This window comes from Meles meles, chromosome 3 (assembly GCF_922984935.1).
Source record: "Meles meles chromosome 3, mMelMel3.1 paternal haplotype, whole genome shotgun sequence".
Lineage (NCBI taxonomy): Eukaryota > Metazoa > Chordata > Mammalia > Carnivora > Mustelidae > Meles > Meles meles.
Genome location: NC_060068.1, coordinates 80,842,538 through 80,867,707, shown reverse-complemented (window position 1 = coordinate 80,867,707; position 25,170 = coordinate 80,842,538). Strand labels below are relative to the sequence as shown.

General features: G+C 44.4%; 1 protein-coding gene across 4 annotated transcripts; it reads left to right on the top strand.

Annotated features, from left to right (window-relative positions):
* The first annotated feature begins 1,000 nt into the window (after nucleotides 1–1,000).
* F2R (coagulation factor II thrombin receptor) lies at nucleotides 1,001–19,500 on the top strand. 4 transcript variants are annotated; one of them, XM_046000332.1, is made up of 2 exons: nucleotides 1,001–1,208; nucleotides 16,702–19,500. In XM_046000332.1, exons 1-2 carry the CDS (start codon nucleotides 1,175–1,177, stop codon nucleotides 17,895–17,897), a joined length of 1,230 nt encoding a protein of 409 aa, XP_045856288.1. In that variant the 5' UTR covers nucleotides 1,001–1,174; the 3' UTR covers nucleotides 17,898–19,500. The 4 variants fall into 4 exon arrangements, with proteins under 4 accessions (XP_045856288.1, XP_045856290.1, XP_045856287.1 ...); XM_046000334.1 differs by lacking the exon at nucleotides 1,001–1,208 and adding an exon at nucleotides 1,379–1,438; XM_046000331.1 differs by lacking the exon at nucleotides 1,001–1,208 and adding an exon at nucleotides 1,993–2,436.
* The last annotated feature ends 5,670 nt before the right edge of the window (nucleotides 19,501–25,170 follow it).

The following is a 25,170-nucleotide window of genomic DNA, read 5'->3' as shown; positions in this document are numbered from 1 at the left end:
GCCTTCGGCTCAGGTCGTGATCCCGGGGTCCTGGGATCGAGCCCCACATCAAGCTCTCTGCCCGGCAGAGAGCCTGCTTCCTTTCCTCTCTCTGTCTGCCTCTCTGCCTACTTGTGATCTCTCTGTCAAATAAATAAATAAAATCTTTTTAAAAAAAGTGTCCTTTAAATTTCAGTTTTGTAAAATGGCTAACATCTTCCACCACTGAAATAGTTAAAACTTAAAAGCATCCTCATAGTATTATCCCATTTATATTTTAAGGAGATACATACATATGTACTTGTATGTGGATATAAATTCTTGAATGAGGGACAGAAACTTTAAACCATAGTCATCATGGATAAGTGGTTCTTAGAAGTGGAGGCTGAAGATACTTTAACTTTTCATTGACTATCCTTGAACTGTTAGAATTTTTTGCCACGTGTATTGATTACTTTTACATCTTACACTATTTCATTGATTCTCAGGGGGTCTTTATTCATATTTTAAATAATCCTGAAATTGAGATGTTTCTTACAATTATCGGTATGTGCAGTTTAATTGGCAGTATTTGTGTGTGTGTGTGCTTGTAGTACATAAATTGATTCTTAAAATCGATGGCATCTTAGGGTTAATGAAAAGTAGTGTAAGTTAGGGAGTGAGGAAATACATAATGTTAGTGGTTCACATCTCCTCTTGGATGTTTTCCTCGGAGAACTGATAGGAAAAAATTTTTTTAAAGTAACATTATGTAACTTATTCAATAATTTATTGTGCAGCTGCTTCCCACAAGGCCCTGTGCTCCAAGGACGATGGGGGGATTACAGAGACAGTCTCTAGCGTATTTTCTCCTAGTTTTAAGTATATCAGGGCTCTTCCTGGGGAGTAACACTCTCAAAGCGAAATTCCCCTTTTAGAAAGCTTGAGCGTGACCAGTGACTCTCAAGTAGTTTATCAGCCACAGGGTGCAGAACAGGCCTGCACCAGCGAGAGGAGAAGGGGCTGCGGGTGAACTTCCCTAGAAAAGGCCCGCGGAGGGGACCCACTTCCCGCTGCGGTCTCAAAGACTCCGCAGATAAGCTCCCTGAGCCATACGAACCGCGTGCTACTCCTCCCCGAAGCCCCACCGCGACGTCCCCCAGTCCCCGCCGCCCTGCGACTCGAATTTGGCCACACAGGACCAAACTTTCGTCCAATGGTACCAGAAAGCGTGAGGGACGCGTTCGGAGGTACCGGGCGGCCCTCGGGGAGCAGGCAGGGGAGCAGCGCCCGGGCGCAGTTAACGCGCAGCCGCGGGGCCGCCGGGAAGGGCTGAGCAGGTGCCCCCGCGCGGGGGCTGCGGGCGGAGGACAAAAGGCTGCAGTAGCGCGGGGCGGGGTCGGGAGCGGGAGCGGGGAGCGGCTGCGCTGGGCCTCGGCTTGGTTACTTCCCCTCGCAGGCAGAGCGTACCCGCGAAACAGTAAGTGCTAACTTCTCCAAATAATGAGAGATGAATTTTAAAAATGTCAAGAAACATTTCCAAGCAGAAAAGGTGCTTCTCATTAACGGCCACCTTCTCCCCAAAGGATAAACTTTCTAATTCGCTGTCCCAAAGTTTAAAAAAAGCACGAATCACTTCGAAACTTTTAGCTAAATACCCCAATCTCCAAAGGAGCAGCGGCGCTCGGCCTGCCTGAGGCGCTTGGCACGCCGGCGGTAAGGTCTGGAGCGGGGCGTGGGGCCCGGCGCCCCGGGGCCGCATCCCTGCTCGGAGGTTCACTGCGAACGCCTCTGCTCCTCAGGAGAGTAATGAGAAGTGAAGGGAGCAGCCGCCCGGGCCGCGCGGTCCTGCTCGAAGCCCCCGCCGGTCTGAGTCACTGAGAGCTTCGTGGGTCAAAGGCGCCCAGAGGAAAAACTGTCTCGTTTGGATTCCCCCGCCGGGCAGTGGCCGGCTGGCGGGATCCGGCGGCGACGAGGCGGGGTGGAGGGGGGGCACGCGGCGCACCACAGGTGGCGCGGTCGCAGGAGGCCGGGACCGCGGAGCGGCTGCTGAGAGACTCGCCGGGAGGGGGAGGGGGAGTGGAGCGCTCCGCGGGCAGCCGCAGATTCCAGGCGCACACTCGGCGCGGGGGGGCGCCCTTCCCAGCTCGCGCTGCTCAGCTCCCGCGCGCCGGGGTTCCGCCCCCACCTCCGCCCGCACTCAGAGAGCCTCCGACCCCGCCACGGGACACGCCAGTCCGCGGGGCGACGCGAACGTCGTCCTTCTGTCCCCGGGCAGCGAGCGCTCTGCCGGCCCGCACCGAGTGCGCCGCGGCCGGAGGGAGAGCGCACGGAGCGCGAGCCGCTCGGAGCCTGGGCAGTCCACCCGAGCCGCGCCGAACCTCTGGACAATGGGGCCGCGGCGGCTGCTGCTCGTGGCCGCCGGACTCAGTCTGTGCGGCCCCCTGCTGTCGGCCCGCACCCGAGGCCGCAAGCCCGGTGAGAGCTGCCCCGGTATTCCCTCCCGGCCCGCTATCGGCTCCGTAGCCGAGGTCCCCGCGGGATGGGGGGTGGGGGGCGGTGGGATGGGGGGACTAAATGGGTCCAGGCTGAGCCTTCTCGACTGGGGGTGGGGGTGCCCCTGGCCGCGCCCTCCGCCTTAGGTTCCTCCAGAAGCCAAGCAGGTATTTGAGCTGATTTCCAGAGTCTCCCCCAGTGAAATCCAGGCGTGGATTATGACCCCTGTTCTTTTGGACTTGGTTTCGGAAGGTGATAGGGAGGAGGAGGAAGAGGTCAGATTTTTCTGGGGAAGCCTGAGGCGCCTGGTCCCCCATTGCATCTGTTGCACTGTGTGATCTGTTTCTCCCAGGACCCCCCCCAAAAAGAAGGGTCTCATGTTGTTCCACCAGTCAGCGTTCTGGCCCTTTCAATATAAAGTGGAACAGGGCTCCCGTTGAAGTTTTGTTTTGTTGGAAAATTGTTTTTCTTGCACATTTTATAGGGGTGTGGAGAAGAGCTCAGTACCGTGGGCGTTTAGTAGAAAATCAGTACCGGCAGCCTCTAACACGAGTCACGTGTATGGGACGTGCTCCTGGCGCAGAATATGGGGTGATAACAGGGTCTGCCTCAGGCGGTGGTGGCCCAGAGGTTTGGTTACCTAGAACCAGGTCTTCCAAGTTGAGTTGAGGAAAGAGATTCCTTCTTCCCCAGAGCCTGGCTTCCTTAACACTCTGGGCTTTCAGTCTTTCTGTTTCTGGCGTGGTGCAGGGAAGAGGTTGCTCACCTAGAATACAGTTCCAACCCAGAGTGTATTTTTTTTTTTTTTAAGATTTTATTTATTTGACACAGAGATAGAGAGTACAAGTAGGCAGAGAGGCAGGCAGACGGAGAGGGAGAAGCAGGCTCTCCGCTGAGCAGGGAGCCCGATGTGGGGATCGATCTCAGGACCCTGAGATCATGACCTGGGCCGAAAGCAGCTACTTAACCGACTGAGCCACCCAGGTGCCCCCCAGAGTGTATTTTTAAGTATTGGGCTACTTGAGCAAATAAATATATTTTCCAAACTTTCCCCCCATAAAAGCAGGACAGAAAAGTTGGTTTTAACTGTAAAGACACTAGTTAGAAACTGAGGGGGAAAAAGTTTCAGTTTCTTTATAGCAATAGTGCTTTGTAAGCTTCTAGCACCCCCCCCCCCCCAACAGATTCTAGCTAGTTTTCTTATCAGGGACAGAGTGTGTCCTTTACATTGTTTTCACACTGGAACTAGTGTAGATGCATGAAGAAGAAGAAGTGACAAAGATAGTGTTTTCTCTGCTCTCCATCTTTTTCTCAGGGTGAGTTTGTCAGCGGTGTTTTGGGGGAACTCCCATCTCTAGATAGGGGCCCAGTTTTACAGTAGCTCCCTGAGCTGCTGCGGGTAACATTTGCCTTGTCTCCTGGGGTGTTTGGGGAAACATGGAGAACCGAAAACTATATGGTGTTATGGATGCTGTGTTATGTGACTTTGTACTATTATTTTGGGCCAAGCTCTTGAGAATACAAATTGTTGTTTGAGATTTAGATGGTGGGGTCGGGAATAAGTTTATATCAGCGCTGATCCCCTGTAGTCACCCTTCCTCGCAGTGCCCCCGCCCCCACGGAAGATTCTTGGTGCCGGTTAGGAAGTGAAGTTAAAGCTGCTGCTTGTGCTCTGCTTTCATCCTGGTGAACAGAGAAGGTGTATGCTAAGATGGACAAGCTAGTATATACAGATAACCAAACAAACGTTGGCTAAATTATCTACACTGGATTCTGGAACCACTTTGGGAGAGAAAGAAGAAAGGAGGATGAGAAAAGAGAAAGAGCCAGGGCTAAGTGTCCTCTTCTGTGTCAAACTCTGGGCTGGAAGGCATTTGTACCTCAAATTACCTGATTTCACCCTCTCAGAAGACACTGTTAAGGTGGGTGTTTATTCCTCATTGGCATCCTGAAACTAAGGCTTGGAGACAGTATACCAGAATTCCAAATGGAGAAAGGGACCCTGCATCCAGGAAGTAAGTGGGGCCTTGTCCTCAGAGAGTTTAAATCACTAATAAAATCAACTAAAAATAGGTATGCTGCTTCTTATCACGGTTCACAAGCAGCTCTAGAGTGTCTGTCATAACCAGCTGTTATGGAGGAATTGTAAGACCCCAGCCATGGGAAGACCCTCCAGGCTTGCCCTGCCCACCAGTTTGAGCTTTCCAGAAGCTCTTGGGACTTTTTTGGCCCCATTCATTTTGGCATTTGCTGTACCATCACTATGTGGGTATCTCATCTCCCCGGCCAAGATTATAAACTTCCATTTATCCCCAGAAGACCAGAACCAGTGTCCACTCAGCAAATGGCTGTTGAGAAATTCTTAAATTCATTAACCAGTTTACTTTTCTTTGTCTGGACAGCGTGAGATGACTCGCCTTCCTCAAAGAGGGCCAGCATGCAAGAGGTGATATTTGTAAATTTTATAAGGATCTGGAGGATGAAAGCGTTCAAGAATCGCTGATAATGACTGTGGCAGGGGGATTGGGTGGGAGATCCCCTGTGCTACCCAGCCACCCACAGTCCCAAGCCCCTTTCCTTAGCATAGAGTGAGGTGCCCTTCCCCTTGCAGAATGGGTCTGGAGCCTCTACCCAGCCCCTCTGTTACATAACCTGTTAGATTCCCTTTACTCCACCCAGCCCTACCAGTTCCTCCTCCAAAGAGCTATGCTCTCTGTGACATCTATCCCCCTGCCATTGCCACTGGCCAGAATGCCTCCCCTTACACCCCACATGTTAACGTTTAATTACAAACAGACACACTGTTTCAAGCACCTTCTACAGCAGCATCCTGCTTAGGTGCCTTACATATAAGATCTTGTTTGTTCCTCACAACAATCCTTTGAGTAGATGTCATCCCCATTTTACAGGTAGATAAATAGGTCCAAAATGGTTAAGTTCCAAGTCTAGCAAGAAGTAGAACTGGTGTTTGACTAAAGCCTGTCTTCCCTAAATGCAGGCTTTCTCTACCCAACCCGGTAGAGAGGAAGCCATCCGGATGCCCAGCTGTAGAGAAGAGTAACTCTCCTGTGCTCCCCAGGACCCCTAGAGGGCAAGGTCTGCACCCCATTGGTCTGTCGCCCAGGCCTAGCACATGGAGGTGTTTAGTGAACATTTATGATTGGGTGATGGTCTCCTGCTATTTAGTTTTGCAAACACATGATAAGACAAGCTATAAATGGACCCCTACTCATGAATATGCTAATTAATTGGCTGTTACAGAGAGACTATGGTCCTAAGCCTAAACCACAAAAGACACAAAACAGGACAATGATTCTGCCCTAAGCGGACCAGAAACCTCTATAAAGCCTGAAAGCCAAATTTCTTAGGAAATAGCAAGAAGTACCTTTCTACTCTAATATCTATCTAAATTAATTTCTTCCTTATATCTCTCTCTCTCCCTTATTCATTCATTTTTTTTTCATTCCCTAATGCCTTTGACTTTACTTTTATAGGACATATGGAGATAATATGTTGCCCCCTAAGTTAGTTCACTCCTCCTTTGTATGAGAGAATGTTTTTGAGGAATTGGGGCCCTTTCTCGGGAATATTCTCATGTCCTCCCTGCTGGATGCCTTTCCATCCCTCTCTCTGTCTTTCTAATTCAGCATCTCTCTGCCCTTTATGTCTAAATGGATTGGTGTGCTATGAACCCTAACTTGCACTTTCTCAGCAGCTCTGCATTTGCTCCTTTTCCAAAGTGCTTCTGGCCGATCTTTGTCCCCGTGCCCTTTCTACCCCTTCCCCTCCCTCAGCCAGTTCATCTTTGTCCTTGTCACCATCACACACTGGAACTCAGCTGAGCCTTGAGCTGGGTGGAGTTCCACAGGGACAACGGAGTCCCCACAACCGTGAGTTTCTAATCTTCACCCACCGCCATTTAGGCACACATCTCTCTTTCCGCTCAGAACTCCTTTCTTTCCTGTATTTTTTAATTGAGGTAAAATTCATGTAGTATTAAATTAACCATCTTAAAGTAACTATCTTAAAATATAGTACACTTACAGTATTGTATAATCACCACTCTGTCTACTTCCAAAGTATTTCCATCACCCCCAAACAAGCCCAGTACTCCTTAAGCACTTAATATGCATTCTCCCTCCCCACAGTCTCTGGCAACCACAGATTTGCTTTTTTTTTTTCTATGTGATTTACTTCTCTTCATTTCATATAAATGGCAGTATACATTATGTATGTAGCCTTTTGCATCTGGAGGACTCCCCTGTCACTAGTTTTCATAAATGTGGGGGCACCCCCTTTGCTATGAATACTTAGAAAAACACCCTGGAAGGGTCCTTAGGAACCGCAGCCTTGGTTTATTTTTTACTATGATGCTGGTATTGGGGGCTCCACAGTTTCAATATTCAGAATTTTGTTTATTTCCCTCTTTTGAGGTTTCTTTCATTCTGCCTTTTGCCCTTTCTTGTTTATGCCTAGGAACTGTCAAAGCAAATAGCTCTCTGTAGACTGAGATTTTTTTTTTTTCTGGATATAAGCATTCACTGCCTTGAAACACTCCCTCCCACACTGATCTTGTGACGGTACTTGCCACTGAAGTTACAGCCTCATTCTCCTCCATCCCAGGGCATCCAGTGAAGTTTTATCACCGGAAAAGGCCATCATGTCCTTTATGCATTCTTTATTTAGGTTCAAAAGAATTTGGGGTGCCTGGGTGGCTCAGTGGGTTAGACCTCTGCCTTCGGCTCAGGTCATGATCTCAGGGTCCTGGGATTGAGCCCCACATCGGGCTCCCTGCTCGGTGAGGAGCCTGCTTCCTCCTCTCTCTCTCTCTGCCTGTCTCTCTGCCTACCTGTGATCTCTGTCAAATAAATAAATAAATAAAAATCTTAAAAAAAAAAAAAAGAATCTGCCCTTTGAAATAACAGAAGTAACCTGTAATTTGCATGTGCAAGCAAATTTATTTAACTTTAAGAAAGGACATTCTGTCATCTATATTTCAAGTCCATGATGAATTAATTAGAAGTCAGGTATTATAGTATTGTAGGATAGTATTTTCCAGTATTTTCATTTTTTGCTAGCCAGCAGAAAAAACTGTAAGTAATATACATCGTGAAACAGTAGCTGTGCGTGTCTGCAGTAAATATGCATGGGCAATTGTTGTGTATATGTAGATTTGAAACAAAACTATCAAACTGTACTCCCCTTTACCTCGTACTATGCATTCCAATATTTTTTACACTATTCCATTTTTTTAATGCTTGTTAAACCCTGTAAACTGATGTCATAACCATTATGAAGTCTCCACTATCATTTTTTTTTAAATATTTCATTTATTTATTTGACAGAAAGGTCACAAGTAGGCAGAGAGGCAGGCAGAGAGAGAGGGAGAAACAGGCTCCCCACTGAGCAGAGAGCCCGATGCGGGGCTCGATCCCAGGACCCTGAGATCATGACCCGAGCTGAAGGCAGAGGCATAAACCACTGAGCCACCCAGGCGCCCCTCCACTATCATTTAAAACCTAGTGTAGTAAGCCCAGTGAATTGTCCCATGGTTAGCTGAATTGACAGCCTTACTAGCTTTACAAGAAGAGTTTGCTTTCCAGGAAGTGCTGTTTATGACAGTTTCTATCACAGTCTAGAATCTACTTTATTTGAGTTCAGGTTTACAAACCGCAGTGGGACTTGGGCGGGGTTAGGAACACAGACAGCTTGGTACCGGGAGGAATTGCTGATTATTAACGTCCTTTATGTGAATTAGTTTTCATTTTAGCTTGTTTAGTAGAGCAACATTCCCAGGACATGGAGCTCAGGGCCTGTAACTTTTGGTGCAAAACAGGCCTAGTAGAATGGGAAAAGCCAGTGAATCAGAACAGGTCCCAGAGAGGCCTGTTAACTGCCCTAATCCCACACGTCAGGCCCTGACCTCCGGGAGGCTACAGGCCAGGGTCCCACATCCTTCTCTTCTGTCATCCTTGCGCCTGTTTTGCCTGAGAGCACTGACCTTTTAATTTCCTGCTTGTCTTTACCTTGAGTTCCCCTGTCCCCTGTCTCCCCTCTCCCAGTTGGGCTTGCTCTCCTGTACTTCCAGCCAAGTCTGCTCCAGGATGCAGGCTAGTAGGAGAAGCAGCCTCTGATACTGGCCACCTTTTCTTTTTTTTTAAAGATTTTATTTATTTATTTATTTATTTGACAGAGAGGGAAATCACAAGTAGGCAGAGAGGCAGGCAGAGAGAGGGGGAAGCAGGCTCCCTGCCGAGCAGAGAGCCGGATGCGGGGCTCGATCCCAGGACCCGGGATCATGACCTGAGCCGAAGGCAGAGGCTTTAACCCACTGAGCCACCCAGGCGCCCCCTGGCCACCTTTTCTTAGCTCTGCACTCAGTGTTTACCTTATTCTACCTTTAATTCTGGTTTTCCCATAGCAGCGATTTTTGTTTGCTTACTCCTTTTGCTTCTGCCCCATCTTGAACCCTGTTTTAAAGATTTGTTTTTCTGTTTTGTCCTTGAACATCTCTCTACCACAAGTGATGTGTCTATGAGCACTAGGTTACTAGCATGTGATTGGTATGTCTCCATGGTCAGCAGGACTCCTGAATTCCCAGGCAATGGCCATGGACATCATCAACTTAAGTTACGTATTCGTATGGTCAGGTACTGCCTGCTATAGTTACAAGGGTAGACAGATTCATTTATTTGATGAAATGGTTAGAGGAAAATAATTATAGTGTTTCAGGAGTAGGTCATGTATTTCGAGTCTTTAATTTATTTTTAAAGATTTTGCCTCTGCCTTCGGCTCAGATCATGATCCCAGGGTCCTGGGATTGAGCCCCGCATGGGGCTCTGTGCTCAGCAGGGAGCCTGCTTCCCTCTCTCTCTCTGCCTGCCTTTCTGCCTACTTGTGATCTCTGTTTGTCAGATAAATAAATAAAATCTTAAAAAAAAAAGATTTTATTTATTTTGAGAGAGAAGGAGAGAGAGAAATTGTGCATGAGAGAGAGTATGAGCAAGGGGGAGGACGGAGGGAGCCCGATGCAGGTGCTTGATCCCAAGACCCCAGGATCATGACCTGAGCCAAAGGCAGACAACTTAACCAACTGCGCCACCCAGGTACCCCCAAATCTCAAGTCTTGTAAAGAGACAGGGTAATGTGGTGTGGTTCAAAGGATATGAGCTTTGGAGCTAAGAATATCAAGGTTCAAATCCTGGCCCCTCCACTTACTAATTCTCTATGTTTGGATTAGTTACTTAGTTTATCTGTGCCTCTGCATGTTGCCCATAAAGCAGGGATTATAATGCTTATCTTGTAGAAATGTTAGTTACATGAGGTAAGGTGTGAAATACATACATGTAGTAGGTATTCAACAGATGTCAAGTGTTTTTCATAACAGTTTCTCCAAATTCCAGAAAAGCCTTTGAGGAGTTGGTATCACATGAATTTATTAAATGTAAAAGTGTGTTCCTCAGGGCACCTGGGTGGCTCAGTCAGTTAAGTGTCTGGCTCTTGATTTCAGCTCAGGTCACAATATCAGAGTCCAGACATCAAGCCTTACATCTGGTTCTGTGCTCAGCCTGGAGCCATCTTGAGATTCTCTCTCTCTTCTTCTCTGCCCCTCCCCTTTCTTGTGCATGTTCTTCTCTCTCAAAAAAAAAAAAAAAAAGAAACAAACAAAAACAACTTTTCATGCAAATGTTCAAGAACTTTTATTCCATCAAGACTGAGACAAAAGCAAAACAAAAGTAAAAGCCTTTATCCTTAGTTTCTAGTGGAAGTAAATAGCATATAGTATCTGGGTTTTTTTTCCCCATTTATTAGGAAAATTTTGAAATATACTCAAAAGTAAACTATATAATTACTCCCCATATCTTGTTTTATCTATACCCCACTCTTCTTCTCCCCCAACTAGACAACTTTAAAGCAAATCCCAGACATATATGTCATTTCATCCATTGGTATATAGCCTCAGAAATAAGTTTGTGGTTTTTTTCTAGATTTTATTTATTTATTTGAAAGAGAGCATGAGCAGGGTAAGGGGCAGAGAGTGAGAAACAAGCGGACTTCCCACTCAGCAGGGAGCCCCACTCAGGGCTCCATCCCAAGACCCTGAGATCATGACCTGAGCAGAAGTCGGACACCTAACCAACTGAGCCACCCAGGTACCCCTAGAACTCTTTTTTATTTTTTTTTATTTTATTTTTTTTTGTTTTTGTTTTAAGATTTTATTTATTTATTTGACAGAGATCACAAGTAGACAGAGAGGCAGGCAGAGAGAGCTCTGCTGAGCAGAGAGCCCAATGCGGGACTCGATCCCAGGATCCTGAGATCATGACCTGAGCCGAAGGCAGCGGCTTAACCCACTGAGCCACCCAGGCGCTCCTCTTTTTTATTTTTATTATTTTTTAAGATTTTATTTATTTGTTTGAGAGAGAGAGGGAGAAAGAGTGCACACAACCTGGGGTGGGGGACAAAGGGAGAGGGAGAAGCAGGCTCCCTGCTCAGCAGGGCTTGATCCCAGGACCCCGAGATCATGACCTGAGCCAAAGGCAGACACTTAACCAGTTGAGCCACCCAGGTGCCCCTCTTCTTTAAATATGTAACCATAATACCACTATATTACCTAAAAAGATAAATACCAATTTCTTAACATTTTACACCATTCAGTCAGCATTCAGATTTCGCTGATTATCTATCTCATAAATGCTCTTTTACCATTGTTTTATTGGAATCAGGATCAAACAAGGCCAACCATTGCATCTGGTTGGTGTGTCTCTTAAATCTCTCTTAATCTGTAACTGTTTCCCATCTCCTCCTTTCTCATGGCTGTTTATTTTTCAAAGAAACTGGGTCATTTGTTGTGGAGCCTCCCCTGCACCCTACATCCAGCCCACTGCATCACGTAAGGGTGTTCAGTAGAGCACGTATCATGCCCGTCTGTCCTTGGTGTTTCTGTCACGTGGTAGGTACAGCAGGAAGCCCATTCAGATTCTGGCTTGGTTTTTTGCAAGACTGCATCAGCAGCGGTGCTGTGTACTTCCTGATGCATCTCAGGACTCTTTTTGTATCTGAAGATTGAATACACAGGAGATTCAGGCACTGTCCACTTGCTCCAGCTCTTGGGAAATTCTCCGTTTACGGTTCACCCAGTGGTTTTAGTGACCGCTGGTGATCAGACGCAGTCCATTAGTTCACCAAGAGCTTCCGAATGATGCTTTCCTAAATCTGTCATTGTTTCTGCATTTAAGAGCTGGAATTATTATTCTTTTTTAAGATTTGATTTATTTGACAGATTAGAGAGCACAAGTAGGCAGAGCAGCAGTCTGAAGGAGTGGGAGAAGCAGGCTCTCTGCTGAACAGAGAGCCCGATGTGGAACTTGATCCCAGAACCCTGGGATCACGACCCGAGCTGAAGGCAGACGCTTAACCAACTGAGCCACCCAGGCACCCCATAGGAGCTGGAATTATTTTATAAAGAAAACTTTCTGTCACTAACTGTTGTTGCCCTGAAATACCATTTATGTAGAAAAGGCAGAATAAGTGCTCAAATCTTGCTTTTATTTACCAATTTTCATACAGGGCCCCCTAATTCCCTCTAAAGGTGACCAAAAATGATGTGTCATTTTCCTTTGAGTATCATTATGAACTCATGGATCTTAACATATATGACACATGTTTCAAATGTTTCAATTCACTTTTGTCCTTATTCTCTTGAATCAGCGTCACACCTTGGCCAGCCCCCCCCCCCCCCCCCCCCCCCGCCTTCAGATTAGCTCCAGAGTCTTTCTGACCTGACCCTAATATTCTTTAGAGATGTTCAAGGCTCATCTTGTAGATTTCCTACCCCAGGTGCAGAACCAGCAGTTTCCTTCGGATACACTAGATCTTTGCATTAGAAAATGGTGTGCATATGCCCTTGAGGCAGTGGAGTGTTTCAGTAATACTATTGTTTTCCATTTGATGGATTTACTGTGTTTCTATTATTTTTCCATCATTCTCTTCTTTATTTCTCTTTAGCATGTAGTGTGGATACCCTTGTGGGGAAGTTCAGGGTACAGCTGTTCTGCGCTGTGCGGGAATGTGGGCAAGGTCCTGGGACTTCTGCTTTGTTAATTCGTGAGCCCTGTGGAGCAAACTCAGAGTCAGAACCAAGGCCGGTTCTTGGGGGGAGGCTAGCATGGTATAAATCCCAGCATCACGTGGGACCTTGATAATGCACATCTAGTCACCGCTCTGCTTCCAAGCCAAATCTCTTCAAAGACAGAAGGCTTGCCTGACTTTCTAATTTTTAAAATTCTCCAGAGTTATTCTATATTGAAACACTTAGCAGCTTGCCACATTGAATCACAGAACTACTTTAGAGCCATTTAAGAGAAAACTAAATTGAGTAAAACTTAGCAAGAAGCATGAGAACTGATTTTAGGACCTGAGCTGCTTTTTTCGTACGGGAAGCCATAGCTTAATAACAACAGCAGATGAATTACAAGAGCTTTTGGCACACTGACAGGCACTTTCTCCTTGACCTCTGAGCTGTGGCAGGACGGGAGGAAAAGGGAGATAGGCAAACCCAAATTGCAGCCTAAGGGGCTTGAGCTACTTGGATATGACTAATTGCTTGGAATTGGTTTTATTTCTTTGATGATGGTGTATACTCAAATTAAAAAAATTTTTTTTGCTGACATTTTTTAATTCCACAAAAGCCTGTAGGAAAAAGAAAAGGTGACACCCTAGCTAATGATATTTAATCAAGGGATTATGCATTCTCCCTGGGTTCTAGCCTCTAAAAATTTCATGTTTCAGTGGATATAATGTTTCTGTTGTTAACACTGTACTGCCTAAAAAGGCCTAGCCAGTGAAGAAATGTTTTAAAACAAATACTTAAGGCCAGAGTACTAAATATAGAGTAAAATCCAATGATAGTTTTATTTTTGGACAAAGTGATAGTATCTAAGAAGCTCAGTTATGAGTTTTCAGTACTTTTTAAATTTTATTGTTCCTCTAGGTAATGCCTGGATTCAAACATGTCTGTGCATGGGCTGTATGTACTTTTACCCTCCTTACATGACAGAAGTCCTTAATCTAACCAGGTTCCCAAAGTGCAGAGGAAAATTTTGTTCTCTTTAGGTTCTTCTGAATTAGCATTTTTAAGGACACTTATCTTTGTGGTATTAAAATGCTGGAACCCGGGTCGCCTGGGTAGCCTAGTCGGTTAAGCGTCTGCCTATGGCTCAGGTCATGATCCCAGTGTCCTGGGGTTGAGCCCCATGTCAGGCTCCCGGCTCAGTGGGAAGCCTCCTTCTCCTTCTCCCTCGGCCTGCTCAGGCTTTCTCTTACTCAAATAAATAAATAAAATCATTTTTAGAAATGAAATGAAATAAAATAAAATGCCAGAACCCATTCATTCTTTTCTGAGTAAGTTAGGTGCATAACAGAGAGAAGAAAGGGATACTTCCGGCAAAGACTGTGAATTTAAAATTTGATCTACAGCTTTGAATGCTGGGGCTATCTACTTTACAGTCTGTTCATGTTCCTCATGATACTGAAAAACTAAACTATTGCTAAATAGGAGGAAAGAAGAGCATAGATTCCATTTTAATTTAAAATAAGAGTAAGCGAATAATTGAGTCTAAAAGCAAGTTGCACTGAAGTGAAAAGAGGAGGATAAGATTAATTTCTTAGATTAATTTGTATAGTTTATGAAGTAAGCACATGTCCTGCTTCACAAGGGATACGCGTGGCTGTCAGATTTGTAGGTCAGACAGGTATTGGGATCGCGCTTTAACGATTCCAAGACTGAGTTCAGAGGGGTTAAGTGGCTCCTGGCAGAGCCAATATTAGAATGCAAATCTGTGATTAAAAGCCAGTTTAAAGACCACCTACCATGTGCAGGGCACTGGAGATTCAGAGATTAATAGGACTGGTTTCTTACCCTTGAGGAACAATCCAGTCATATTTTCTCAGAAGCGCATCACTGGATACATTTGACCTTCTCTGTGACAGATGTACTGTCACAGGGTCAGAGACCACCCCTTCACCTACAGGAGCCCCGCCATGACTTCCACCTTTCACCACCAAGCCCTTCTCTACTCCAGCTTTGCTCCTTATTTTGGAAATAGATGCCATTTTATTGTATTTTACTTTCTAGTTCTAGAATTTCCATTGCATGGTTTCTTTGCTGATAGCTTTTATTTTATTTTATTTTTTTATCCATTTCAGTAAGATATTTCCCTTTACTTCATTGCAGCACATCCTTCAGAGTCCTTATCTGCTAAATCCAGCATCTGGGTCTTCTTGGGATTGGTTTCCACTGATTATCTTTTTTTCTTGACACTGGGTCATATTTTTCTGTTTCATTTTGTATCAAATGATTTGGAATTGTACCCTGGACATTGCCATACTGTAAAGAATCAGGATTTTGTTTTATTTCTCCAAAGGATTTTGGCATTTTTGCTTTAGCAGGCAATAATTTTATTGGACTCAAAGTGGAAAGTCTCCATCTTGAGCAGCAAAAATATCACTTCGGTTCTTCTGTCTTTAGCAGAACTGCTTTACATCGTTCCTTACATTTGCATGGTTCCAGAATCAGGCAAATCCTGGGGCAAATTCACGTTGGATTTTGGGACTGGCTCCCTTCTCTGACTTTTTTCCTTTCTGGGGTTCTCTGCTCACTTTCCAGTGACTACGGTTGCCCTGGACTCTGTCCTCTGGTTCTTTAAGCCAGAAAGTGTGGGTTTTTTATCTGGGTTTTAGCCATCCTTTGTGGCATTGAACTTTAGCCGCCCTTTAAGGTAACCATGAAAGTCAAGAAAACAAGAAAGTCACCAGGCACCTTTCTTTCAAGATTCATTTCTCCTCTCCTCTGTATCACCACCTTAGGAACCTAAATGCTGTCAGGTCATTGATTTGAGGGAGGAAGGAGGTCAAGGGTTTTTAATTTTCATCTAAGGGATGGTTGAGTCCAATGACCTTGCAGAGCCATTCCAGAACTAGAACTATCTCTAATTGCAATGCCTCTCTGTGTAAGCTTTTGTTTGCACAAAGGGTCCATCACTGAAAAATAAGACCAAAAGTTTGAAAATCCATTGTGCTTATCCACTTTCTAGCCAGATTTTAAATCCTCTAACATCACTTCTAAGTGACCTGCACGTCCAGTGTTTGTTATGGACACTCCCAGTGATGGAGGCTTCATCCTTTTTCCCCTGTGATTTCTCTCCCTGGTCCGCAGCTTCCCAGGACCCACCACAGTTCTTCGTCCAACTCTCCTCACTGTCAGAATTTGACCAAAAGCTCCTCAGAAGGAAAAGCCAGTTGGATTACAGCAGCTAAGTGTTGCCTTTCTCTGATGAACATTCTAAGTGGATGCTTTTGGTGGAAGAGGGGGATAAAAGGAGGAAGCTTGCAACTGAGCCTTTATTTTGACATCTGGTTGACACTCAAGAAAGCCTGATTGGCCTGGCATCTATCTGCCTTGATGCCTGTAGCCTTCTGGAACTGAGCTGAGGAAGGCCATCAGCCTAGAACACGTGGTCCTCCACAGGCCTGCTCAGGAAGGAGACAGGAAGATGACTGAGGAAGTGTGCACCTTGTGGTTATGTTAAAAGATAAGCCAAGAAACTGTTGTTTGGGACCAAATGTGGTGAGAGATTTGGAACATCCTATGGTGTCAGCCAACTAAAGATGGTAGAGGAAGACTATTGTCATAGGACCATGGCCATGGAAATGGGAGCCCTCCATCCTACTCAGAATTTGCCTCTAGCTCAGCCCTAATTGAAGAAGTCCCCGCACCTTTCTATATAGATGTTTTCATGGGAACTCTGGGTTTCCAGGGGTGTCTGCAAACTAAATGGAGGAAATGAAGGCTTGGAGGAAAAGTGGAGTAGAGGAAAGTGAAGTCATAGAGCCTGGGAGGGATTTGTTTGTAGAGATAGTGGCTAGTATGGAAAAGAAGTCACTGCTTTTTTCCTTTATGTCAGGCACTCAGCCTTTTCTCATGTCTTCAGGGTGTATCTCTGAAAGTGTGTCATTTGCCTCAATCCTTCTAAGGAGCAGAATTTTAAGTGTTTGCTTGTGCCAACAAAAAATGCTATACAGTATTTCGAGTGAGCTAATTCCCTGATAAGGTCTGTAATCCATTTGTGCATTGCTTGCTCTTTACCACCCCTCTCCTAGTAAGAGCACAAAAAAATAAAAGTAAAAGGTATTCTCTTTGTCTTTTTGACTTTTTAATTTGTTTTTTGTTTTTTGGTTTTTTTTAAGAGTCAAAAGCAACCAATGCTACCGTGGATCCCCGGTCATTTTTTCTCAAGATTAAGAATGATATATTTGAACCATTCCCACTGGATGGTGATGAGGAGAAAAACAGGAGCAGGTTCCCTGAAGACAGACTAAGCCCCATCAATATAAGCCATCCCCTTCAAAAACTGCACCCTGTGTTTATCTCAGAAGATGCCTCAGGGTATCTTACCAGCACCTGGATGACACTTTTTATCCCCTCTGTCTACACTGGCGTGTTTGTCATAAGCCTTCCTCTGAATATCATGGCCATTGTTGTGTTTATCTTGAAGATGAAAGTCAAGAAGCCTGCTGTGGTATACATGCTGCATCTGGCCACAGCGGACGTGCTCTTCGTGTCGGTGCTCCCATTCAAGATCAGCTATTACTTTTCCGGCAGCGATTGGAGATTTGGTTCCGAAATGTGTCGCTTTGTCACCGCAGCCTTTTACTGTAACATGTACGCCTCCATCATGCTCATGACAGTCATAAGCATTGACCGGTTTTTGGCCGTGGTGTACCCCATCCAGTCCCTCTCCTGGCGTACCCTGGGGAGGGCTTCCTTCACTTGTCTGGCCATCTGGGCTCTGGCCATTGCGGGGGTGGTGCCTCTCCTTCTCAAGGAGCAAACCACCCAGGTGCCAGGGCTCAACATCACCACCTGCCATGATGTGCTCAGTGTAACCCTCCTCAAAGGCTACTATGCTTATTACTTCTTAGCCTTCTCTGCTGTCTTCTTCTTTGTGCCCCTGATCGTTTCCACCATCTGTTACGTGTCTATCATTCGATGCCTTAGCTCCTCCGCGGTCGCCAACCGTAGCAAGAAGTCCCGGGCTTTGTTCCTGTCGCTTGCTGTTTTCTGCATCTTCCTCCTCTGCTTTGGACCCACAAACATCCTCCTGATTCTGCATTACTCCTTCGTTTCTCAGGAGTCCACAACAGAGGCTGCCTACTTTGCCTACCTCCTCTGTGTCTGTGTCAGCAGCATCAGCTGTTGCATTGATCCCTTGATTTACTATTATGCCTCTTCCGAGTGCCAGAGGTACCTCTGCAGCATCTTATGCTGCAAGGAAAGTTCTGATCCCAGCAGCTACAACAGCAGCGGTCAGCTAATGGCCAGCAAAATGGATACCTGCTCGAGTCACCTGAATAACAGCATATACAAAAAGCTCTTAACTTAGGGAAAGGGACTTCTGATGAGTTAAAAAGAAGAGGTTAAAAAAGCGAATAGCCTGAGGGTTCCGTTAGTCCCCACCAAAAAAATATTTACGATCAAAAACGACAAATCTATGATTCGCCTGCCTCTTTCTTATGAGAGCCATTGATCATATCTATTCGATAGTTATAGGAAAAGATAACAAACGTTGAAAACAGTGTCATTCCAAGAGTGTATCGCCAGTGCTACAGTAATAACTGAATGTCATATTCTGATACACATAGGTGACTTACTATGTATGTGCATGTGTGCATATATAGGTGTGTATACACACACTTGTATCATTTGCAGTGCAGTATAGAATAGGCACTTTGGAACCCTCCCTTTTTTCCACCAGAGATTAAGGGAAGAAACATTCCGGTTGGTGGAGTTTAACCCTGAGCATCTGAAGATGTTCTCCAATAGGGAGGGAATCTGTTGTTTGGACTTACACAGCTTTTGCAAATAAGTGTATTTTGAAATTGTTCAACAGCAATGTTTAAGTTATTAAGGGATAAGACTTAGTACTATCTGTGTGTAGAAAAAGTTCTACTCTTTCCCATTGTAAACGTATCAAGGTTTGAATTCTTTAAATTATGGAAACAGGTGATAGGGGTAGCATTTTTTATGTTTTACACTCTGTCTATAAACTGAGAATGAGCATAGGTCCCACAAGTGACCTTAGGTTGGCTTTCAAAGTAACCTGTCCTGAGATGGGGGACTCCAAGAAATAGATACCAAGTAGGGCCGTTTCAGACACAGAGTGGCCAGAAAAGCCTCCAGGTGAGCCTCCCAGAGGTCAGCATTGGAACCACCACAGTTGCTCTGTCCTCCTGAGGTCCCCTCAAGGGGTGGCTGTGAACTCTCTTGTTTATTAGAAATTGGCAAAGTAATCTTGGAAGCAGCTTTGGTCAAGACTTCAGATGACCACCGCCGCAAGTGGACTGCAACCTCATGAGAGCCAGGACTAAGATATGCCCAGATTCCTGACCTACGGAAACAGTGTGAGGTAAAAGATGTTCATTGTTTTAAGTCAGGAGTTAGCACACTGTCAATGGAAGGCCAAATCCATTCTGCTGCCTGTTTTTGTAAATAAAGTTTTATTGGAACACACACACAGACACACACACAAAGTAATTGGCAAAGTAGGTCATGCTATCCCAGGAGATAATGGATATAAAAGACCTCTCTGCCCATTTTAAGAACAGAGAAAGAAGAATCGCTTCTCGGCCTTTTGGCTAAGATCAAGTGAAGAACAGAGAAAGAAGGCCCACTCACTTCCAGCAGTTATACCCCAAGGAGAATTCTGGAATGGAAACACTCATGGAGCAAACATGAAACACACATTTTGTGCTCTGGGCACAGGGATGGGTGCTGGGCATACGGAGTTGAGAAAAACTGAGACCGGCCATCAAGAAAAACAAAGTAGACCAATGCAGAGTGTGTATGTGTATAATAAATAAATATGTCCTCTGTAAGAAGTTTTTTTAGCAAGATGTTACCACACAAGTTTCATACAAGCGAGAATTGTCAGTTAAACATTGAACATTTGGGTTACTGCTTCCTGTGGTTATAACTTGAGATGAAAACATAATACACTACAGGAAACATCTTTTTAAAAACCACCACTCTGTATTGATTGGACATGATTTATTTGCAAATGCGTTCGAAAATTAAGTCTAATTTTTTAAAAAAGAAGCCATTATGCCAGTTTGATGAGAAATAACAGAAGAAAATGAAGTAGACTTTGGAATCTAGGAAAATGATTCTGTATTTTCCATTCACTTTTTTTTTAAGAGTTAGATCATTTTAAAAGCATTTTTTTAATTCCCTAATTAGTATCAAGTACAGAAAATCCTCATGGATGTCACAAAATATTTGAAAGCTATGTTGAAGTGTATATTTTTTTCTTATGAAGCAATGTTGGCCTTTTACACAAACAAGAAAAGTGAGAAGTTCCAAGGCAAATGCTTTGCCTATGTAAAAGAGCAAACTATTTCCAAATGGTATAGAATAATTTACATCAAATAACATAATGTAAGTATAAGCTAGCTTTGATTTTATTTTTTAGCATTGATTTTATTAATTTAGTTACTGTATTTTATCCAACTCAGTGGAGATTTACTAGTTTATTCAATCAAATATTAAAATACCTCTGATTTAATATGACTCATTACTATTATTATTGGTCTGTCCTTATATGATTGTTTTTATGTTCTCTCTTTCTAAAAAAAAATGTATGTAACCTATATTAATAAAGATGAAATTTTGCTTGGTATCTGTTTGGAATAAATTTGGAGAAAAAAAATAAATAAATAGACTTTATCTTTAGAGCCACTAGAGGAAGACCAAGCCTTAGGGTTTAGCTGAAGACTTTAATAAAGAGGCAAAGTGCAGAGATTCTGACAGGGTTGAGGGAACCACAAGGGGATGGTGAAGCACCTCGGGTGTTAGCAATTAGGGGAAGCCATTACCACCGCAGGCCCAAAGGGGTGGAGAAAGAATACTCCAACCTCCTGTCCCTCAACCCTCCAACCTCCTGTTGGTGCCTCCTGATCTTGCTCTCAAACTCAGAGGTCAAGGGAACCTGGGTGTCTTAGTCCATAAAGGTCTGCATCTTGGGGCATGCAGAATGGATCTGGAAGAACAAAGGAATTGGGTGATGAACTTTCTGTGTCTTTTCTTTCTTTTTTTTTTTTTTCAGTCCTTTCTTAAGAAAATAAGGTGGTATCATTGAGAATGTTCAGATTCCTGAGTTGTAGGCAGCATGAAGAGTCTACAGTTCTTTGCTAGGGAAGAGGGAAACAAATTACCTGTCAGAGCCAGGAGGCTATCATGAGGCCCCAAGGAGGACTGTCCTTTGAGGAACAGCCCTTCGTTGTCCGATGCTCCCTGGGGCAGGGGCAGGAGAGGGAATTAAAAGTAAAGTGGTAAGTACTTCTGAGAGTTGAAAGTCAGTAAGAGATATTCTAATAACATATCTAGATTCATAGTCAACAGAAAAACTGTTTTCAGTTGAATTCTGTGAACACAGAGAATTTTTAAGTTAGTACACAAGCTTAAGTTTCTGAGGCCTGGACACTCAGCAAATGTTTCAGGATTGACTGCGCTGAAGCTCATGGCCAGCTCATGGCCACCAGAAATAGGATCTCTGCCCTAACCAGAAAGTGACCTTTCAATTCTACTGTTATTTTCCAAAATAATTTTGAAGTTAAAAACACACACCCACACACTTGAGGGGGTGCCTGGGCGGCTTGGTTGGTTAAGCATCTGCTCTCGGCTCTTCGTGATCTCAGGGTCCTGAGATAGAGACCTGCTTCTGGCTTCCTGCTCAGCAGGGAGTCTGCTTCTCCCTCTGCCCCTCCCCTTGCTCTTGCTTGCTTGTTCTCAAATAAGTAAATAAAATCTTTAAAAGGCATGTGGGCGCGCGTGCGCGCACACACACACACACACACACACTTGAATTTCCTTAACACAAAAATGCTTATTTTTCCAACCAAGTCAAAAATAGGATTTTTAAGGAAATAAAATATTTGGCTGTTGAATATAAATATGGAAATTTTTAGGTTATACTTGCGAATGTAAGAAATTAAGAAAAGTGTTGGCATATCTTTCAGGAAGTTTGAGCTCTGAGATCAAGTGGAAAAAGTTAAGTGGTGTTTATGACCAAGTTTTTTAAGTGTGTGAGGCCTGGACCCCCCACTAGAAACTTATTTTCACCCAGGTGTCGTAGTAAAAATTAAGGGGGGAAACAGTCACCAACAGTAATTTCCTGGTGGAATTAGCATCATTGTGTGCTATTCCTTTGAAAACTATAGACCAGATGTGTGTGTGGAGAGTAACTGAACACAGGATAAACCTAATTGTGTTTTATGAAGGAAGTGTGGTTAAGCAAGCTGCAGTCTGAACAGAGAGAAGAAATTCTCCAAGGCAGTGATTCTGAGTCCTTGAGATCTTTGTAGGAGATGTATGAGGTCAAAATTATCTTAAAACACTAACGTGTTAATTTGCCTTTTCTTGGTCTGATTCTCTCACGACCATATAGTTGAGTTTTCCTGTGGTTGCATGACATGTGATATTGCAACAGACTGAACGCAGGAGACAGGAAAATCTGTCTTCTATCAAAGCCGGCCATTAAAGAGATTTGCAAAAATAGAAAGCAGTGCAACTCTCCTCAAGAAATTGTTGTTTGGGGAAGAACATTTTTTTATGAAAGAATATGATATCTATGTTAACACAGCATGGATTTATTTTTAAGTGGAAGAAATATTTTCAGCAAGTTCTCCATTTTGATGTCTAACATGGTAAATGGTGGGTATGATCAGTGTAGTTTGCTGTTGATCTCCAAAGAAAGAAAAAGGCCCCAATACGGCACATTCACCAATTTCCGTAGTGTAAATACCCTTCTCAGCTGCAAAGTCCAAGCTTTCAATGGTTTGACATTGGGCTTGAAGATAATCCTAAATATCGAATTCTGATACAAGCTGACTCCAACGCACCACTGGGTTTAACCTACATAAATGAAAAATCTTCAGGGTCCTCAGTAATTTTTAAGTGTATGTCTCCTTAGCTGAAAAAGTTTGAGAAGCCTGCTCTTAGGCAGATTTCCCAACTTTATTGCCTTCAAAAGGACTTAGAAATAGGTCATCATTAGAAAGCAGTTACAAGGGTAAACACTTGGCTCATAGCTGCCAGCCACCACACTGAGTTTCTGGCAGGCTCACAGCCGAAAGGATCAGTACCTTACCATAACAGCAACTGATTCGAGCAGGTCCAGTGTGGCTTAGAAGTTGGCAAGCTTTGTGGGAGGCCTGTTTTTTAGCCAGCAGCTGTGAACCACCCATGGCAGCCTCACTAATGTGAACATCTCGTCCCAGGGACTTTTGGCTGCATACTCGTCTTCTGGAAACACAGAAAACCAGAGGTCAGATTCAGCAGCATCTTGGAATTCAGATAACACAATATGTTTTTAACCAGATGCCTGTAGGCTCATCTCTTCAGGAAGTGACTCACAAGCACTGTGGAGATTATCTCTGAAAGCTACATGTAGAGCCTGAAGACATCAGGTGGTGGCAGGACGAGTCTGCCTCTTTTGCCCATTTTAATAACCACAATATTGGACCTTTTTAGCATGCTGCTCTGTGACCCATGCAGGGAAGCGAGAACATGATGGAGGGTAGGATAGCCAATACTGTGATGCATGTAAGAATAAGACCCTTGGTGGGGGGTGGGGGGTGGGGGGTTGTCTGGGGGGACAGTTGGTTAAGCGTGCAACTCTTGATTTTGGCTCAGCTCATGATTTCAGGGCAACTTGGGGGTCTGCACTCAGGGAGTCTACTGGAGATTCTCTCTGTCCTCCCTCTCTTCCTCCCTGCACTCATGAGCTCTCTCTCATTTATATAAATAAATCTTAAAAAAAAAAAAAAAAAGACTAAGACCCTGGCATGCCTGGCTGGCTCAATTAGTAGAGACTTTTGATCTCGGGGTCTTGAGTTCAAATCCCACATTGGACCTAGCACTTACTTAGGGGGAAAAAAAGAAGACCTCAGTTGTTCTGCATGTTTTTGTTGTTTTGTTTCTTACCTCAAGATCTATAGTTGCCCTTGAAACTGGTCTGCACGATGTCAAATGTATCCCCATTTTCCAGGAGCTAACCAGGTTTTGGATTTAATCATCATACAGAATACTTTGTTAAGAAGCATGGAATTTGAAGATCTCATTGTACAATTTTAGCACTTCTGCCTTGTTAGAAGGAGGTTTGGGAAACTTTAGATCAGTTCTCATCTCTGGCTGCACATCAAATCCTTGTAGAGCTACTAAACAGTTCCAGTGTCCGGTCCCCACTCTCAACCACTAGGAGTCTTTGGGGTGGGACCTGGATGTCCATGTTGTCTTCAGGGTCTTCAAGAGATTCTAATGTGTGAGCCAGAGTTCATGCCACTGCTTTAAGAGTGATTCTTGGGGCACCTGGCCGGCTTGGTTGGTTGGGCTTGTGACTCTTGATATCTGCGTCGTGAGTTCAAACCCTACACTGGGCATAGAACTTATATTGGGAAAAAAAAAAGTGCTTCTCAAACATAACATGCATCCAAATTATCTGGGCATCTTCTTAATGGCAGTAGGTGTAGGGCGGGTCTGCCTGTCTAACCGGTTCCCGGGCAATTTTGACATGGCTGTTGACTTGACGGTTCCTCGGGCCACAGGGTACCGTGGGCCACCCTTTGAGGACCCAGGGTAAGAGACGGCTCTAAGGCAAAATTTGGCCATATTTAAGGTCCAGGGCCTCAAAAAATTCAATCCTCATATCCTTAAACTCATTTTCAAGGCATTATTTTTTTTTAAGATTTTATTTATGTATTTGTCAGAAAGAGAGCACAAGCAGGCAGAGAGGCAGGCAGAGGCAGAGAGAGAAGCAGGCTCTCCACGGAGGAAGAAGCCCGATGCGGGATTCGATCATGACCTGAGCCGAAGGCAGCCACTTAACCAACTGAGCCACCCAGGTGTCCCAAGGCATTATTTTTAATTGTAAAATTAAGGCAATTTTTAATGTAGCAGGGTGCTTAATCAAAATTTGTTTTAGATGAGTATCTATCTTGCTGTATTTTTTCCTCCACTCGGGTTCTTTTTTAGGAGGAGAGATAGCTTAAAAGGTTTAATCTCCTACATAAAACCAATTCACAGGGGGCTGGGGATTTAGAGTGGCGACTCCCAACTCTCTTTGAAAGATAGTGCCTGGCAGATAGCAGCAGGGCCTGGTTACCAGAGAGCAGATGTGTTTCTTGTTTCTGGGTCTGGCTGAAAAACTGTGACCTCAGGGACATGCTGGGGATACTAGTCAGCATCAGGAGCTTCAGTCTTGATGGTGCTGGAATGAGTGGCTATGGAAACCCTCAGGAAAGTGAGTCAGCCCACGAGTCATCCTAAGGGAGGGATTCATGACTCCACTGTGCCTGGGAAAAAAACAAAGGTTTAGGAGGTCGAGTCTCAAGACCTGCATTTGCAGCATGTACACGTGCCATACGTTCGGGGGTAAATTCTTTGTTCTGGAAGCCCTTTTACAAGCTGATGAAAAAACTACTAATGGTAAAAGAAGAACTGTAACTTGTATGGGGAAAATGTTGTATCTCGGCAATAATCATTTATCGGCAAAGTAATGCCGGAGAGCGCTGACTCCCATCTAAATAGCAGTGGATTTTTTTTTTTATGATGGCTACAAGCAGCTTCCTCAGGAAGGAAGGCAAGAGTGCAGTGCCTTGGTG

Coding starts and splice junctions, on each gene's coding strand:
- F2R (XM_046000331.1), top strand. CDS start 2,349: ATGGGGCCGCGGCGGCTGCTGCTCGTGGCCGCCGGACTCAGTCTGTGC. Junction 2,437..16,701: donor CACCCGAGGCCGCAAGCCCG/GTGAGAGCTGCC, acceptor GTTTTTTTTAAG/AGTCAAAAGCAACCAATGCT.